Source organism: Geotrypetes seraphini, chromosome 19 (assembly GCF_902459505.1).
Source record: "Geotrypetes seraphini chromosome 19, aGeoSer1.1, whole genome shotgun sequence".
Taxonomy (NCBI): domain Eukaryota; kingdom Metazoa; phylum Chordata; class Amphibia; order Gymnophiona; family Dermophiidae; genus Geotrypetes; species Geotrypetes seraphini.
The window spans coordinates 26,404,729-26,424,239 of NC_047102.1; the positions used below are offsets into that span (position 1 = coordinate 26,404,729).

General features: G+C 42.3%; 1 protein-coding gene and 1 long non-coding RNA gene across 3 annotated transcripts in view; one reads left to right on the top strand and one right to left on the bottom strand.

The window, feature by feature from the left end:
* Positions 1-17,877, bottom strand: part of NUCB2 (nucleobindin 2) — a 75,193-nt gene extending 57,316 nt beyond the window's left edge. The window contains exons 1-2 of one of the 2 annotated variants that reach the window (XM_033928457.1): positions 17,690-17,877; positions 3,758-3,901 (exon numbers count right to left, since the gene is read on the bottom strand). In XM_033928457.1, the coding sequence (XP_033784348.1) occupies positions 3,758-3,901 (144 nt within the window). In that variant the 5' untranslated portion in view covers positions 17,690-17,877. Of the gene's footprint in view, positions 1-3,757; positions 3,902-17,689 lie in introns of those variants that run through there. The other variant, XM_033928458.1, reaches the window with a different exon arrangement.
* Positions 17,878-18,005: 128 nt separating this feature from the next.
* LOC117352192 lies at positions 18,006-18,756 on the top strand. Its single transcript, XR_004537603.1, has 2 exons — positions 18,006-18,137; positions 18,439-18,756. It is a non-coding gene; the product is annotated as an uncharacterized LOC117352192 (long non-coding RNA).
* Positions 18,757-19,511: the final 755 nt, after the last annotated feature.

The window sequence follows — 19,511 nt, forward strand, 5'->3', positions numbered from 1 at the left end:
GGCTATCTTTTGTTTCAACCTTCTTTATATGGAAGTTAACCCCACAGAAGTATAATAATGCATTAGTGACATTACATTTTTTTAACATTGTATTTTTCACTGCAAAATAGCGACTGATGCAATAAGCTTAGGTCAGACTGAGTGGCATGTGCTAGGGCTATCATGCTTGCTGGGAATAGATTTGCTCTGTGTACCGCAGGAAGGCTTATTTAGGCAACCTGCTGCCGGCTCTGTAAACTTTCCTCTACCACAGTCCCACCTGAAGAAAGAGGAGCTGATCTGATCGGGACACAGAGCAGGAGAGTACTGAAATTCTGCATCCCTGTGCAATTCTGCTATGCACAGTTGCGCAGAATTCCACCAGGAGTAAGGAAATAAATTGAAAAAACATGGAATTATTTCTAAATCCTCTGTGAGTGTGGAGATTAGATTTTAGAGGCGAGGCAGCTTGAAAGGGGTGTAGGGTAGGTTTCTAGGAGTGAGGCAGTTTGTGATGTGGTAGGGCAGATGCGGGGCAGTTTTGGGGTTGAGAAATTATGTGAGGCCTGGAGCAGTTCCAGGAGGGTATGTCTTGGTGTAGGGGAAGTTTGCAAAGTGGTAGGAAACCTCCTTATAAAATCAACCCCCCTCTCTATATGCACAGGGGCTACAATGAATTCCAAGAGCCATATTCTGCATTATTCCAACCCCTTACCCATAGCTGGTTTTTAATTTCATGTAAATTATACTGTGCAAACGCCAATACTTTCACTAGGCATCAGCAATATTGACTAATTATAATTCTTTGCTTAAAGGTTTTTGGCTCATTGATATGCGGCATCTTCAGATAATCCAACATAATGCAGTCAGATTCATGAAAGAAGTGAAATTTAAAAAAAAAATGAAATTAAGTATATCCGTTATTGAAAAGTGAACCTTGGCTAGCCAGGATTACATTCAAAATTCTAGGCCTAATTTAGAAGGTCCATTGCCCAGGACTATCACTCTTATCTCATTTGTTTATGTGCTATTCGACATAGCAAACCTTTCTTATAGCACTTTCTTTAATAGTCACCTAGACATAATTTGTCATTCTGTTTTTAGTGTGGTTTCCACCCCACCCCACCCCCATGCCATGCACTTTGGCACATTTACCTCAGTGCCCTTTTACCAAGTTGCTCTAATAAATGGGTTTCATGTATGTCTTTTGCTCCATGAGCAGCCTTAAAATTGCCTTTTTTCTATTAATTTCATTTCTGGCTGTGCACTAATTAGCAAGCAGGCATAAAAAAAATTTAAGGCGGGAGCACCTACTGCATTCAATTTAGAAACGGTAAGGGCTCCTGCATTAACTCTGTGGGAATCAGTTAGCATTCGCCTAATGTGCACGTGCTAATTGATTACCATTTCCAAGCTCACTCTTCATGATTCCATGCTCATTACCACAACTTGCAAAATTTTTTTTTTTTTAATTAAATACCATACGCTTAGTGGGTGCAGACTACAAAATACAGGACATTTTAGCCTAAATTAGGCTGTTTTTGCTGCATTAGGCAAACATTAGTCCAAAGGAGATTTAAATAACAGGAGACAGCAGGAATGGGCGTGTCCAATTATCTGACATGAAGCCAGTGGGCGGAGCTTCTCCATACTGATTCACCCAAAAAAGTCTTTTAGAAATCAAGGAGGTTTAATTGACAGGAGCCTGCACCAGAGACTGTTTTAAGTGTGTCAAGATGGTGACAGCGGCATTGTCATCTGACGCCGTCTCCTGTTACTTAAATCTCACTTGTTCTGTAAGATGAAATATGGACATTTATTAACCTTTATGGGACAAGATGATGGTTTTGCTGTATTTAGTACGTTTTCTGTTTTGTATTGTGTATTTTATTATGTATGATTTATTGTAATCTGCCTTGATAAAAGCGGAATACAGTATAAATAATAAGCCACAAACCTCCTCGAATTAGCTTAGCACACCTTGGTAAAAGGTGTGCTAATTTCTTACGATTGGAACCTTCAAATCAGGTATTCAAGAAAGGCCTTAAGCTATACTCTTTACAGATGCTCTGGGGTCCTTTTACTAAGCTGCAATAAAAAGTAACCTTAGCATGTCCTTCCACAGGATTTTTTTCATGTGTCAAGATCATTTTTATCACACCAGTAAAATGGCCTACACTTCCCCCTCCCCATTCGCGGTTTCGGCAATCGCGATTTCACATATTCGTGATTTTTGGAGGAGGGAGAAAAAAACCCATAGTTTAGCCTTCCCCTCGGCATCCCGTGCTCATCTGGTGGTCTAGCGGGCTTTCTGGGCAGGAGCGATCTTCCTACGCTCCTGTCTCGTGTAGATCGCCAATAGGAAATGGCTGCCTTGAGCTCCCGCCATAGTCTCGAGAGACTATGGGAACTCAGGGCAGCCATTTCCTATAGGCGATCTGCACGGGGCCTGGAGCGTAGGAAGATCGCTCCTGCCCCGAAAGCCTGCTAGACTACCAGGTAAGGCCGGGATGCCGGGGGGAAGGCAAGAGGGAGGCGGGGGTGGGTGAGAGCCGGATCAGAAGATATTCGTGGTATTTCACCATTCGCGGTCCAGCTCTGCCCCTATCCCCCGCGAATCCGGAGGAAGAAGTGTATTTTGAATTTTTTTAATTAATGGCCATGCACTGTCATTAGCTTGCAGCCATTAAAAAAAAAAAAAAAATTGTATGAGAGAACTTAACAATACCTATTTTGTAGTTAATAAGGGCCAGATTCTGTAATGGGCGCCTAAATAAGACAGGCAACTAGGTGCCCATTACAGAATTGTTCTGAGCAGCGCGCAAAAACTTAGGTGCCTGAAACGTAGGCCAGGGATTTAAAGGCCTGCATTATAGGCGCCAAAGTCTTTTAGAGAATCGCGCCTAGTGACACCTGTGTCTTTCTCTGCTCCTAAACCCACCTACTTTGAAGTTAGGCGCCACTCGATGCCATGTGTTAAGCGCCTAAGATAGGCGGCTATCTCCCAATTACATTTTATTTTTTTCAATTATGAGCGTGTTAAAAGCTATTATTGAAGCCAATTTACTAATTTAAGTTAGACGTCTAACTTTAGGTGCCTCTTGTAGAATTTCCCCCTAAAGCAGGGGTGTTAAAGTCAGTCCTCGAGGACCACAATCCAGTCGGGTTTTCAGGATTTCCCCAATGAATATGCATGAGATTTATTTGCATGCACTGCTTTCATTGTATGCTAATAGATCTCACACATATTCATTGGGGAAATCCTGAAAACCCGACTGGATTGTGGCCCTCGAGGAACGACTTTGACACCTGTGCCCTAAGGGCTTGCGTGGTAATCCTGTACTAATCAGTTAGAATGTGTGAATGTAGATAAACTCAATAGCAAAGGAATACCCACTCTCTGCCCCCTCCAAGAAAAATAAATATTTTTTAGCACATGGTTAGCGAACACCAATTACCATCAAGACTCTCGAGTGCATCCCACATTACACCATTTTAAGATGCGGAAAGCACACAGTATAACTTACCGCAGCTTAGAATAAAGGGCCCCTAAATTAATGATCATCCCTTGACTTCAATAATGACTCATTGAGAGCAGGACAGCCGGGCCCTGATGGATCAGAAACACAGAGCAATTATTCTATCCTTTCTTTTATGTAGGATTGTATTTCTATCCTTGTCTTATTTTTGTAAATCTCTACGATGGGACTCAAAATGTAAACTGTAATACGGTAGATGGTAAAATGGAAACAGTACAAGAATAACCCAGTCCACTTACATCAACTGCTTGTCTTTGTTCTTCTTCTACAGGTGGATCTTTCACTCTAGTTTTGTCTATATCTATAGGCACCGCTTCCAATGAGATTAGCAGAGAAGTTGCCACAACAAAATAATAGTGTAATGGGACAGTTCGCCAGCACATCTGTAATAAAATCCAAAATAAGGAAGTCTTTCACATGAGGTCTCAGATTTGATTCCTGTGCATCCTAAATATGAATGTTCTAATAGGTTTTATTTGTATTGTGCTGACATTGCATATTTATTTTATATTAATGTTCTTCATGCTACTTATTATGGTATCAATTTCTGCTGACATTTATTAGTTTAATAAACTAAAAGAAATAAATTAAAAATAATAAATATTTTTTCCAAACAGAATCTGTGGTCAAATGTCCCTGCTGCTCCCATCCCACCACCTCAATTGGCTCTGCCTCCTACAATCCTGTGCAAACCTCAGCGTAATCTTTGACTCATCTCTCTCCTTCTCTTCACATATGCAACAGACTGCCAAAACCTGTCGTTTCTTTCTCTACAAATCACTTAAATCAGACCCTTCCTTTCTGAGCACTAGTGCTGACCGATTCAGGAAAAAAAAATTCGATTCAATTCAGCCTATTGAATTGGTTTTTCGACTCGATTTGATTTTTCTGCCCAATTGGGTGTTTTTTTCAAACATCCTGGTGGGTTTATTTTATAGCCTCTTCACCCCCTTTGCCTTCTCCTAACCACACTGGCACTGTGGTATAAACAAACAAAAAAGACTTCCTCTCTCTGTTAAATCCTAGCTCACGTTTGCGGTCTAACACCAGATCTGGCAGGATACACATTTCAAATCTGACATATTGTAATCACAAAACAGAAAATAAAATTATATTTTCTACCTTTTGTTGTCCGGTCATTATTCAAATCTTGTTGGTCCCAGGCTCTGGTTGTCTTCTGATAACTTGCTTGCCAGGGTCTCTTCTTTCTCCATTCATCTGCCATCTCTGTCCTCCCCTTCCATTTCCCTTCCCTCCCCAGGAGGTCTCGCATCTTTCCTTTTTTTCATCTCCATCCACAGATGTACCTTTTTTTAACTACCCTTTCATCCAGCATCCTCCTTTCCCACCACCCCAGGGTCCACCATCCCTTTCTTTTCCTAACTACCCCCTATCCAGTATCTCTATCCCCCCGCCACACCATCCCTTGTGTCCAACTTCTCTCCCTTTCTATTCCTTCCCTCCCTAAATCCCATTGTCCATCATCTCTCGCCATCTCCTTTATTTTCAGACCCATTATTTCTTCCCCCCAAAATCTAGCATATGCACGTCTCTTTGAACCCCCCTTCCCTCCCTCCGTGTACTTCTCCCTGAAGGTTTGTCCCCCCCCCGAGGGCCTGCACCTCCCCTGAAGGCCTGCACCCCACCCCTAAAGGCCTGACTGTCCCCCCTGAGGGCCTGTGCCACCATCCCTGAAGGCCTGTTTCCCCCTTGAAGGCCTGTCCCCCCCTTAAAGGCCTGTCCCCAATCCCTTAAAGTCTGCATCCCACCCCTGAAGGCCTGTGCCACCACCCTTGAAGGCCTGCGCCACCACCCTTGAAGACCTGCCTGCCTGTCCCCCCTGAAGGTCTGACCCCCCCGAATGACTGCTTCCCCCCTGGTCTCTCTACACCATTTACCTTATAGGAGCAACCTGCAGAGAAGATCGCGGTGCTAGTGATCTTTGCAAACTGCTTCGGAGCTGTTTCCTCTGCCGCGGCCCCACCCCTCCTCTGACGTCAGAGGCAGGATCATGGCGAAGGAACAGCTCTGAAGCAGTTTGTAAAGATCGCTAGCACCGCAATCTTCTCTGCAGGCTGCTCCTATAAGGTAAATGGTGCGAGGAGGCCAGGGAGGAAAGCCGGATACCAGCACTTCCCGACTGACCTTCCCCCCTCGCCCTCTAAAGCAGGTGCGGCAGCGGCGGCCAGCAAGAGCAGCGCTACCGCTCCTGCTTTAGGGGGTGAGGGTCAGCCAAATCGGGAAGTCGATTTTTTTGTTTGTTTTGAATCGATTCACCCGAAGTGAATCGGTGAGCTGATTCAAATTATGAATCGGGCAGCACTACTGAGCACACTGCCAAAACCCTCATCCATATCTTATCACCTCTCACTTAGACTACTGCAACCTGATTCTCACTGGCCTTCCACTTAAACCACCTCTCTCCCCTTCAATCTGTTCAGAACTCTGCTGCATGCCTCATATTCCGCCAATGTTGCTATGCCCATGTTACCCCTCTCCTCAAGTCACTTCGTTGGCCCCCTATCCATTTCCGCATACAGTTTAAACTCCTCTTAATGACCTACAAGTATATTTGCTCTGCAGCTCCTTAGTATCTCTCCTTTCTCATCTCTCCCCACACTGCCCCCCCACCCCAGGCACTCCGCTCATTGGGTAAGTCTCTCTTATGTGTACCCTTCTCTTCTACAGCCAGCTCCAGACTCCATCTCTTCTACTTTGCTGCACTGTATGCCTGGAACAAACTGCCTGACTCAGTACATCAAGCTCCGTCTCTAGCAGTATTCAAATTCAGACTCAAAGCCCTCTTCTCTGAAGCTGCTTTCATGTCCAAACTCCAACCCAACTACTGAGCACCAATATGTCTTATCATTCCCTCTGTAATTCCACCACCTGAGCACTGTAAATAGATGCACCTTCTTGTCCAGTTTGTCTATCTTGACTACATTGTAAGCTCTTGAGCAGGGACTGGTCTCTTCTATGTTTTGATGTACAATGCTGTGTATGTCTAATAGAGCTCTAGAAATGATAAGTAGTAGTAGCAATAGTAGTAAATGAGACCAGGGTATGATATATCATGGAAACAACTTGGTGCCACTTAGCTCCAGCAAATTGTTCAGAGTTTGTATCTTGGGGGTGGGTGAGAGGGAACTATAGTTAACACCATGTCAGTTTCACTCACTGCTGATGTTCGGTATATGAGTATTAAGGGTTGTGGTCAATGTCTTTATTTGTATAGCATAATGTATTGCAAACTGTGTGCTGCAGCAGATTCCAGGTATGCCCTGAGGCACTGGCTGACTGTTTATAGGATGTGCCTCTCGCAGCAAGAGGCATGTCCTGTAGGCAGTCAGCCGGCACCAACTCTCTTTCTCATTGGCGTCTCTCCTCTCCCAGCACCTCCCCTCCTCCAGGATCCTGGCGAAGTGACAGGTTCAGGGTCGTTGCCGGAGGGCCTCCGCGCGGACGCTGACGTGATGTCAAGTATGCACATGATGTCATCGCATCGACGTCCATGCACTCCCACCGCGCCAAAAGGTTTGCGGGACAATGTCTTCAAGTTTTATTATTATGACTTTAGCGGCTTACAATCTAAAAACAGGGAGTGGCGTGTCATACTGTCTCTGGACATGAGAGTTAGGACAGAGGGTGGAACAACAATGTGTTGGCTTCTCTGAAGATATCCATCTGTTTCATATGCTATCAGAACTCAAATTAGCCTTAAATACAGCAAGACAACTATTCTAATGGCATAAAATTAAAGAGAATTTGATTTGTGACAGTATTCAGATCCAAGCTAAAAGTCCACTTTTTTCAAGGCTGCTTTCAACAATGTGATATCTATCATTCTCTCAGCAAGAAACTCCCCAACCCCTACCTGTCCCATTTGTTCTGTCTGTCCTAATTAGACTATAAGCTCCTCTGAGCAGGGAAAGCACAGTTACTTACCATAACAGGTAGATATTTTCACATAACCTCCCAGCTCCCCTGGTTAGCTATGTAGCTTTCTTCCAGAACTGAGGTACCGCAAGCCGAAGTCAGGCGGGAAGGCACTCGCACATGCAGTGAGGACACTCACAAAGCTTCTTTGAAGCTTAAAGTGACGCTACACTTTTCACTGTCCGTACCGAGCTCCATGGATGATGTCACCCACATGTGAGAATATGCTGCCTATTTGTTCTATGATAATGTCTATTACATGTTGAATGTACAGTGCAGAGTACGCCTTTCAGCGCTAGAGAAATGATAATTATTAGTAGTAGCAGCTCATGGACCAAGAGTGTTGGAAGAACCACATCAAGCAATTATGATTGCTGAAATATAGTCCAGCACAGAGTGTGCAGTAAGAATACTAAATCCAGGGTTTACAAAGTGCATGCCAAGAATACAGAGTCTGTGCTACTTCTCTCCAAGTATCTGTCAGATACAAAATTTATTATTTTCATAAGGAAGTATTACCTTCTCGGCTGTCTTGGCTCCAAGTGGCATGAATCAGCTGTGGTGTTTCCAACAGTACTTCATAAAAAGGATAAGAATAATCTTCCAAGAATCAAACAGAATTTTGAAAAATTTAGGGCCCATTCTTTCCAGAAAACCTTTAAACCACAGTACAGTTCATTCAAATGTGGAGCTCTTTTTCTCCCATTCCCATGTTACCACCTTTGTAATCAGATTTTTACTATTTTATCTACCCATTTTTGAGTGCATAGTTTCCGTCCTATGATATATAAAAACACATTTGCTTATACAATATGAGAAAACAATGACAAAATCCACATGGATCATTCGGATAGTGTTTATAAATATTATATGATGGAAATTCAGCCCTTCAGTTTACACAAAGAATATCATCAGTACCCGGAGAGAAGCCTAACATTTGAACAAACTACTACTGCTGACATTAAGGGTGGAGATATATTTCTAAAAACAATTTAAAATTTCAGAAGCCAGAGCCCTTTTGATGGGAAAAAAAGCCATCCTCACCAACTGGCTCTCCTGTGATCCCCCGTCATACGCACAATGGAGATCCCTAATGATAGTGCACGCAACACTGGAGAGATGCATGGTGGGAGACTTGACTCTTGGCCCAGGTCGCAAATTTTGTCAGGTGTGGGAGCACTTCTGGCAGGACCTCACACCGCCGTGCTCGCAGTAGACTTTTGAATCTTTAAGATTTTATTCCCACTCTCAGCTGTTGGACTGGCCATGGATTCTTGGGGAGGGGAGGGGAACTGATTATATTGTTGAAAATGTTATTTCCTGAATGGTACTACTGCTGGAATAATAAAAATCATTTAAACATAAAAATTTCAGAAGCCAAGAAACAATTTTTTCTTTTTGCTTTGATCTTTCCCTTGGCTTTTTGTTATGTTTTTTCTTTGAGTTATGTGTCTTTTCTAATGACAATGGTCCAAAAAGAGACTTACAACACATGATGCAATAAATTAACACAATAAAAAGTCAACACCAGAAGAAGGAGGAAGTAAGAAAGTTCAAATAAAAACAAATAACTACATAAAAAAGTTTTCACAAGCTTAAGAAACCTGTAGAAGTAATCAATTAATTGCACTTCTAGTCTTCAAGATCCGCTAACTGGTCAGGTTCTCAGGCTGTCTAATTAATATGCATACAGGAGATCTACAGGCCTACTCTCTTCATTGTATGCAAATCTCACTCAGGAAGACCAAGGAACTAGTTGGATTGCCCTCTAGGGCAGTGATTCACACTAGGGCGGAACCCCTAAAATATTTTTCATAAACACCAAAAAACCCTCAATTTACGTAAACATATATGTTCATACATACAGATTCTATAATCTAACTTTTTGAAGAACTTCATTTAGGAATGACTTCCCTAGGGAGATCATTTCAGAAAGCAGAAAGCCTTCTGCTCTGTACTTTGTAACTTGCCTACAAATAATGAAAGAGGACTGACAAGTGCAACTTGACTTGACCTAAAAAGTTTCGAAGGTTTAGTTTATTTACATTTTTTGTTGTTGCTGATGGTCTTTTATTTATCTGTTTGTTTGTCTAAATTTTAAGTGCCAGAAGGCAAATATTAGAGGACCTGAATCCTGGCAATTTACTACTCCTGACTGACCAGTAGCTCTGTGAACAGTTATAATACATGCAAACGTCACCTCTCCTTATCACCATTCTGTACCCATGAAAGCTGATTTATTTTTAACCTAAGCAAAAAGCAGCAACATTCCATGCTACTGATCCAGGGCAAGCTGTGGCTTCGCCTCATATCTGTCTCAATAGCAGACTTGAGACTTTCCTCCAGGAACCATAGCAGAGTCTATAATGACACCTAGATCTTTTTCATGGCTGCTGACATCCAACGGGGACCCTAGCATCAGGTAACTAAGGGCTCCTTTTATCAAGGTGCGCTACGGGGGTTAGCGCGTTGGACATTTCATCACGCGCTAACCCCCGCGGCAAGCCAAAAAACTAACACCTTGTCAATGGAGGCGTTAGTGACTAGCGCGGCAGGAGGTTTAACGCGTGGTATTCCGCGCGTTAAACCCCTACCGTGCCTTGATAAAAGGGCCCCTAAGATTTGGACTATTCTTTCCCAATATGCATCACTTTGCATTTGTCCACATTAAGGCCCTCTTTCACTAAGCCTCGATAGAGGTTTCTACTGCGGCCAAGAGCTCTAAATGCTCTGACACTCATAGAATTCCTTTGAGCATCAGAGCATTTAGTGCTCCAGGCCGCGGTAGACACTTCTATCGCGGCTTAGTAAAAGAGGGTCTAAATGTCATCTGCCATTTCAATGCCCAGTCTTCCCATTTCCTAAGGTCTTCCTGGCCTGGGCTTCCAAGGTGGTATTTTTAAATAAGGTCCATGCTTAAAAACTATTAAAAAGCCATCTACTCCATCCAACCTGTAGCATTTCAATAGACAAAAAGGACAGAGGGAATTTACAAATATTCTACACAAAATGCTATTAAATCCAGACTCTCTCTCTTTAAACAATAATAAATAATTTTCTCACGATAAATACACATGGTCTTACCACTAACATTTTAAAATAATTGCACACAACAGCTTTTGCAACACTGCTAAAATCTTACAATATTTCCAGGAATCCTCTGCTTGCTTGCTGTGAATGATTCAGCAATTGTTGCCAAATGGTGCTAGGAAATTCCTGCCTTTTTAGCATTTAAACTAAAATCCTGATAAGAAAACCACTTATGAAGCAATGTACTGCAATACAGGCAGCTGTGCTGATATTTTGCAATTCTGTTGAACCCTTTTTTAAAAATATAAAACAGAAGAAAAACATTGCAAAAATGTCATAGTATCATCAATAAAATGTGGAGGGTTACAACCCCCAAACCCCCCACAACGCCGGCGCAATCTCTATTAAGTAAACTGGGGGGGCTCCCCAATAAAAACCTCCGTCGGAGCCCCTAAAAACTGTAATTTTCTTTGGCGCGCGGCCTCCGTCTTGCGCTCAGTTGTCGGCGCGCGCCTTTGTCTTTTGCCGACTTGTCTATGAACCATATTGTATATAGTTAAACTGGTCTCAAAAACTGTCAATAAAGCAATCGAGCATTCTCCAGTATAACAATTTTGGTGCCTCTGCTGACAACCACTCACTAAACATTTTAATTCACTCATTAATCATTTCAAAACTGGATTACTGTAATTCACTTTATAAAGGAATCACACAAAAAGAAAGAAGAAGACTACAACTTATACAAAATACTGCGATAAAAATCATCACAGGAAAAAGAAAATTTGACCATGTCACACTATTGCTAAAGAATGCGCATTGGTTTCCTATCAACCGCAGAATAACTTATAAACAGGCGCTAATTACATTCAAAGTTTTACAATTTAATGTGCCGCTATTCTTAGACCGAGTTATCATTCCATATTCTCCTTTCCATTCCTTACAATCCGAGGATAAAAATTTACTCACAGTTCCATCTCTACGAATCATAAATACTAGACGTACTACACTCTTCTCTGTTACCGTGCCTCAAACGTGAAACCTACTACCTGCTCAGGTAACAGAAGAAAAGAACCTCAAAAAATGTAAATCAAAACTAAAAAGTTTTTTGTATAGAGATGCTTTTAATTAATTAATTAGTCTTTTAAACCAAGTTACTATTCCTAACTGAAGTAGGCAAGTTTTTATCTTTATTTGTTCTCTTTCCTATATCAAATTGTAGTTCTTCCCTGATTTCCCTTTTAACACACCTTGATAACCACCCTTAATTCTCATGAAATTACACTGGAAATAGGCAAAGTTATACAAGCTACTGAAGATTTACAGTTGAGTACATATTCATCAGTTTGCTTGTTAGTTATGTCTGATGTTGAAAGCGTGGTATCGTTTAGAAATCGGATGGTGCCAACCCTTTTTAATAGCCGGATATATACCTTTCAGAGCAGATATTCAGTGGGAGATAACCAGACAGAAGAGGGTCCCACTCGGTTATCTCCTGCTGATCAGGTGAACCCTGGAATTTCAGTGTCACAAAAACCACTGAAAATCTGGTAAGACCCCTGCAGCACTCGCCAGTTAGTGCTGTGGTAGTCTAGGGGCAGAGGCAAGAGATACCCATGCTCTGCCAATATTAGCAGTGATATTTGGATATCTATCCAGTTAATTTACAACGGTTCATAGACAGTAACGCGGAAGACAAAGGCGCACGCCGACAACTGAGCGCAAGACGGAGGCGCGTGCCGAAGAAAAAGACTTTTTAGGGGCTGCGATGGGGGTTTTTGTTGGGGAGCCCCCCCCACTTTACTTAATACAGATCGCGCCGCACTGTGGGGGGTTTGGGGGGTTGTAACCCCCCACATTTTAGTGAAAACGTAACTTTTTCCCTAAAAACAGGGAAAAAGTTAAATTTTCAGTAAAATGTGGGGGGTTACAACCCCCCAAACCCCCCACAATGCGGCGCGATCTGTATAAAGTAAACACCCCCCCCGTCGTAGCCCCTAAAAACAGTCTTTTTCTTCGGTGCGCGCCTCCACGCTGCGCTCAGTTGTCTGCTCGTGCCTTTGTCCCGGTGCGCTTTTGACCTGACACCATTTACAACAGCAAAAAGGCTGTGCTAAGTTAACCAAATATTCAATGGCAGTACCCAGGTCGCTATGAGTGGTCCCTGGGGAGCCTCCAGAAGGCCACTGATTGCCCAGATATCCAGATGGGTATTGACACTGCAAGTCCAGGCATAATGCAACCAGCAGCAGCCAGCTTTAAAAACAAACCAGTCATCAGCTGAAGTTAAGCAATTAACTAGAAGGGAGGAGCAAGTTTCAAGTTTAAGTTTCAAGTTTGTTAAGTATTTGATTAATCGCTTACTCAAATATCTAAGCGATGAACAAATCATTCAATTTACAGATAATACAGGGGTGATAAAAGACAGATGGACACTAAACAAAACATATTAAATTAACGACTAACAGAATAAACAAAAAAGGAAAACAAAGGGAAAGGCAGGGTAATGAAATACAATAATAATGATAGAAAGAAGGACAATTATGGTAAAAAAAACAATAGGAGGGAAATAAAAGAAGTAGCCTTAGGAAAATAAGCAAAAATAGGCTGGGACTCCTAAATATCTGTAAGTCAAAATTTCAGGCAAATCCAGAGGAGAGAGAAGATTAAGATGAAACCAAACGTTTGTATGTTTCCTCACATAACCAATTTGAAAGTGAGGAGCCATGGCTATCTTATTTATTTTTGTCTGTCCCTCCCATGCGTTAAGCACAGGTACTCTACCACTGCATGTAACACAGTGTCCATGCAATGTGTGCCCTGTGCAGTCTTTGCACTTACCATGCTCTAAATTTTGCACCTAATGCATGGTTAAGTGCAAAAAAAAAAAAAAAAAAAGTTACGGTACTTTAGTTTATCAGTGTTAACCAAATAAGGTTTTTCCAAACCTGCCCTAATGACTCCATAGCCAGTCAGGATTTCTGGACATCCATAATAAGTATGCACAAGTTCATTTGTGTCTGGCACTGTTTGCATTCTACTTGCTCAATATGATGTCCATTACCTTATTTACACAGGTGGCATTCAATCTTTCTTTCCTGTAATGTCTTCCGTCACCAATGCTTTTTCTGCTAGGTGTTAATGCTTTCAGTGCTTGAAATAGGTGTGTGGGTTGCAGGTTACTTCTTGTACGAGAGAGAGACTTATTTGTTTTATGTGTTATATGATGCTAGTTTTGTTGTTGTTGCTATATATACTGTAAATTTTGTTTTATTATTTTGAACTTTTAAATTTAATTGAACTCTGCTTTGGAGAGGTTTTTTGCTAGACAGAAAATATTTTTTGTAACCAACTAAGCCCTTCTTTTACTGAAGCCAGCAGCATGGATTGGTGTGATAAATGCTCAGACTCCCATAGGAATTGAATGGGTGTCAGAGCATTTGCTATGCGGCACTCAGCAGTGCAGGTTTGTAAAAGGGGGCCTAAATAATAAATAAAGGCTCCATTGAGGAATGACTGTTGTGGAAGGGATTAGAGAAATGCTCATGTCAATCATTGGGCAGAAGAAACTTCATTATATGTTATGGGTGCCATAAAGTGTCAAAAATAAGGATGCAGGAAAGAAAAGGATAAAAACCCATAGAGAAGTGAAAGGGTGGAAATTAGGTGGCATCTGCTTCATCAATTGCTCTATATACTAAATTTGCAAAAATGATAATGTAATTCCACTTATCTACAAAAGAAACCTATAATTCTTCTTGACAACTGTAGCTGAAACCTTGAGATTCTGCAAGTTTCCAACGTAGGTCCCCTAAAGGAAGATTATGTTCTTACCGCGATAACCTTCTTTCTAGTAAAAAAAAAAAAAAAGTCATATGAGTCTTAAACGAGTGGGTTATTTACCTTTGCTCGCAAGTTTGGGTAAAAGGCGTCCTCTACATTTTTTTGGCTCTGCCTCCCACATCACTGGGCTGTGCTGTTTCTCCTCAGTTTGTACCAAAGCAGTTGATAACCACTAAAAGAAGAGAAATAAAGAGGTGGGATACAAGGAACTCCCTAACAAAGCCAAGACTGTTCTACTCCTAAAAAGAATACAATCACTAAAAGGCAGTGAACAAGCCATCTGCCGAGTACAAGTGGCACTAACACTTATGTAGTTCTCACGGTCTCTCACCTGCCTTTTTGCAACAGCGAGCAATTTCATCCCTTATCAGACCTCTCTTGACAGAAAAGTCAAGCATCTGGAAGTACATACATGTCTGAGAATAAGCAGGTTAATTGACAACTGACCAATTGACAGGGCGGGCCTTCAAGGTTCAAATGCCTTTCAAGTTTCTACTAGAAAGAAGATTTGAGGTAAGAACCTAATCTTCCCTTATAGTGCATAAGGCATAGTGGAACACACCAAAGCAGTCCCCTGAGTCTAGGGCGGGGACATATGAGCCTGCTGCTAGCACTAAGGACCCAAAAGTGGTGTCTAGTCATGCTACTACATACATCCCATAAATTTTCAGGGAAAGTATGGGGGCTGGACCTTGTAGCTGCCCTACAAATCTCCTTGGGTGTAACTACCTGGGACTCCACCCATGAAGGAGCCACATTCCTAGCAGAGTATGCTCCAAAAGAAAACAGTGTTTTCAGCTGATATATGCAGAAGACATAGCCATGTGAATCCAACTCGAAATAGAAACCCTTGAAGGCGGTGTCCCTAGGTGGCTAGAACTCATTAAAACAAAGAGATGATCTGAGAAAATGAAAATTCATTTATCACCTTGAGTTAATGAAGAAGAGCTTTCCTAACAACCAGCAGCACCAAAACTGTATCCTGTCTCTTAGAACCCGTGGAATGTACTACAGGTAGTCAGACCTCCTGATTTATGTGGAAGGCCGAAGGTACCGTGCACAGAGAGACCCCAGCCTCAGTACATCTGAGGAAAAGCTCTCTGCATGACGGAGCCTGCAGCTCCGAGATCCTTCTTGTTGAGGTGACAGCTAGCAGAAAAAAAAAATGTCTTAACTATAAGATCAAGTTTCAAGTTTTATTTAAAATTTGATTCAAACGCTTATCAGTATTTCTAAGCGATGTACAAATAAAAAAGGGACATAATAACATATGTATTCAATTTCACCTAAACCATAAACAAAACAATTGATTGGCCAAAAACTTGAGGAAAAGGGGAGAAACTACAAAGCTTAATAGAACAGAGTACATTTAAGGTATGAATATAAGGGAGAGAATAAGATGAGAATAAAGCTTAAACATCACAAAAGACTTGGATGGATAAAAATAAGAAAGAGTCCATCAATGACACCTCCTGTAAAAGCTCATATGGGGTCTTACTGAGGACATGTAAATCAATTTAAGAGTCCGCTCCGGGAATGGCTGACACACAGGAGGATGGAATTGCAGCTCTCCCTTCAAAAATCTGGCTACATCAGGATGATAGGGCCAAAGAAACTTCTCTTTTTTTCCCCACTCGAGCCTGAAAGCACAAGAGACTTGGCACCTGTACTTTGAGGGAACCAACCACTAGTCCCTTCTCAAGTCAGTCCTGAAGAAACATCAGGACTACTGACCTCAAACCCTTCAAGGGCTCCATATTCGGCTTAGCACACCAGTGTTGAAACATTTTCCAAGCCTTAGCAGAGGCTGCAACAGGCACTGGTTTCTTAGACCTTAGGAGGGTAGCTATGACCTCCTCCGAGTAGTTCTTCTGGGCTAAGACCATGTGCTCAAGAGGTCTAGCCTATTCCAAAAGCATTCTGAATCCTCCAGGACAATGAGACTGCGAGAGATGAGTTGCAAGAAGAGATAATTTGAGACTCATGTGCCTCTGTATCTAAACCAGAACTGCATACTATGGCCGACATGGACAATCTGGAGCAACCAGGATTACCAACCCCTTGTGAATCGCATTTCTGCAAATGACCCAGCCTATCACTGCCACGGGGGAAACACGTACAACAGTCTCTGGCCAAGGTTGTACTAGACCAGGGATCTCAAAGTCCCTCCTTGAGGGCCGCAATCCAGTCAGGTTTTCAGGATTTCCCCAATGAATATGCATTGAAAGCAGTGCATGCACATAGATCTCATGCATATTCATTGGGGAAATCCTGAAAACCCAATTAGATTGCGGCCCTCAAGGAGGGACTTTGAGATCCCTGTACTAGACAGAGCATTCACGCCGGTGCTTCCAGATCAAATCTTTGGCTAAAGACCAAGAGACTCTTTTTTTTTTTTTTTTTTCCAAGGTCTTCCAAGACAAAGACCAATCTCCTGGGTCCAGTGTCTTCCAGCTGAGATAGTCAGACTGCCCAATGTCCATGCCCACTACACATGCTGCTGATAGAGCTTGCATGGTAGGCTTCTGCCCACTGAAACAACCACTAGGCCTTTGTTCGCAACAGGGCACTCTTGGTGCCTCCCGCCTATTGACATCAACCACAGCTGTGCTATTAACTATTCTACATTAACATTTAACAGAAGTGTAGCTCCTGCCAATTCTCCACCCCATTCTGCATTAAGATTGACGTTATCCTGTATTAGTTGCCAAGATGACAATACTATGAATCTGGCACCTACGTTAACTGTGTTAATTGCTGTGTTAATAACTAATGCAGCTGTGGAAAAGAGCCCTTCAGTAAGAAATTTGGGTGTTCTACAATATTTATGCATAAATGGATTTTACATTTCAGAATGCATAAAATGAATTACTCCTCATTTTCTGTGCTCCGCTTTCTTTTACATTATCCATACAATTTCTGCCTAACCTTTATCGCTTTCTTTGCATAAGCGAAGAAAGGCATCTCTGTTTTTATCACTCAGTAACAGGTTGACGACCTACACTGGCTCAAGCTTTCTTGTCTCTTAGTTTAATAAAACCACAGTACTCAGAAGAGCCAACTTTTCAAATGGATTAGGGGTGCTAAACCCAACAGAAATGAGTCCTTCCTGGCCAGTCAAGGAGTTTGACAAGATTGGGGGTGCTCAACCATCCCCCAGAGCTGGCTCCTCTTGACAGTATTTTCACAAAACAGCTCTGGCCTTGCACGTCCTGTTCTATTACTTTTTCAACGCTCTGTAAATAAGATCTGATAACATAACAGACTGAAAGACCCACGAACCGTTTTATTATAGAACCAACGGTGCAGGGTAGCTTATACTATCTCCCGGTGCTGACAGCCCCTTAAACAAAGGCTCTACTTACCTTGATTGCTTTTTCCTCCAGAGCCCAAGTTCTAAGCACCTGCACTGCCCGTGCCAATCAGCAGCAAGACTCGTGCACTTCCAAGCCTGCTTTCTCCAGGTGCCCTGGCCCACATGCTGGTGACGGCCTTTCCATCCCAGCTGCCAATCAGCCCAGGCCTTGCCTACCCACTGGACTACCTGTCCCCGTTACCCCTAGCGACGCGTCCCGCCTCGGGCCGCTCGATTGGCCCGCTGCTACGCCGTTGTTGTGTTGCCCGGAGCTGTGATTGGTCGCCTCCTGCTCAAGTTCGGTTTCGCAGACGGGCTCAAGTTCAGTTGCTCCTGGTGGAGGGACGTGGCGCTAGGAAGAGAGCAGGGAGTGCCGTATTGCCGGTGGCAGTGTTCAGTGCGTTAGCGTCTCCCACTGACGTACTGCGTGGCGTAAAGTATGCGCATGGCTGGTCGAGGTAATTGCCTGGTAGTAAAAGCAGTATTTGGTCTGGCTTTTTTCTCTTCTGCTGATGGTGAAAAGAAGGTTTTAGAAAAAGTTGTGGCTAATTTCCTAAAAGAAAAGTCCATGCGTTATTGTTAAAATGGACTTGGGGGACTCCACTGCTTATTCCTAGGATAAACAGCATATAATATTTGGGCTCTTGCCAGGTACTTGTGACCTGGGTTGGCCACTGTTGAAAAACAGGGTACTGGGCTTGAAGGATCTTCGGTCTGTTCTAGTATGGTAACCCTTATGTTCTTATTTCTTCCTGCTAGTTTAATATTTGCACAAGTTCAATGGCTGTTGGAGATACTTTAGAAGGAGACTTACCATGCCAAAGAGTGAGATTGAAGACCAAAGAGTGAGGTTTTTCAGACGGTGCATCTAAGGTAGAGAATGACACAGGGAAAAGCTTGTCCTTGCCTTGACCCATCTCTTCGGGTTCTGTCCCTGCCCTGTTTTCATGGACTCTATTCTCATTTGCATAAACCTCGAACACTTATGATTTTCTATTTACATCCTTTTTACTAAAATATAAAAAGGGACAATGTTATGTACAACTGTTTATAAATCACAAATAGAGCCTTTCGTTTCAATCTGGTTTTGGTACAACCTTCCCAAAGATTCAGCTGCCTGTATTTTTACATCATCTGGGAAGGTAATTGGATTCTTTCAAACATGGGTGTCCAAGAGAACCTTAACTGTGTAGTTGATGAATAGGAAATTAACCTCCTCTTTTTTACTAAGGCACACTAGCCGATTTAGCATGTGCTAAACGCTAACGTGTCCATAGAATATAATGGATGCATTAGCATTTAGCACGCCTTAGTAAATGGACCCCTAAGTGTCTATTATATGTTGGAATTGGTCCTTGTTGCCAGCAACAATGGATGAATGTGTTGCATTAACAGTAAAGCTTAAGCAGCTGGGCACATGATTTAAGGATGATGCAGATGGAAGATCCAAGATCTGCGCTAAATTAGTGTCCTTTATAGAATACTAACTTAGCACAGATTTTGCATTTAACTTTGTATACTAGCATTTATGCTTGCTGAAACCTGATATAAATACTGTTACCTCGTTTTTGGCAGATGGGCGTGCAAATAGTATTTTATAACATTGTGCTTAACATCTAGGAATGCCTCTGATTTGCCTATACCCCTCCCCTTTTACTAGAAAAGTTAGGTGTGGATGTTATAGTGGTTAGGGCAGGTTCACATGCAAATTCAGATTGTTGCAAATTAATTCCAGTAACTGATTGTTAATGCCTTATTAACAAATTAATTTGCATGTGCATTTGCACTGTAATCCCCAAACTGGAATGCCTAACTTTTAGCAACCTATATAG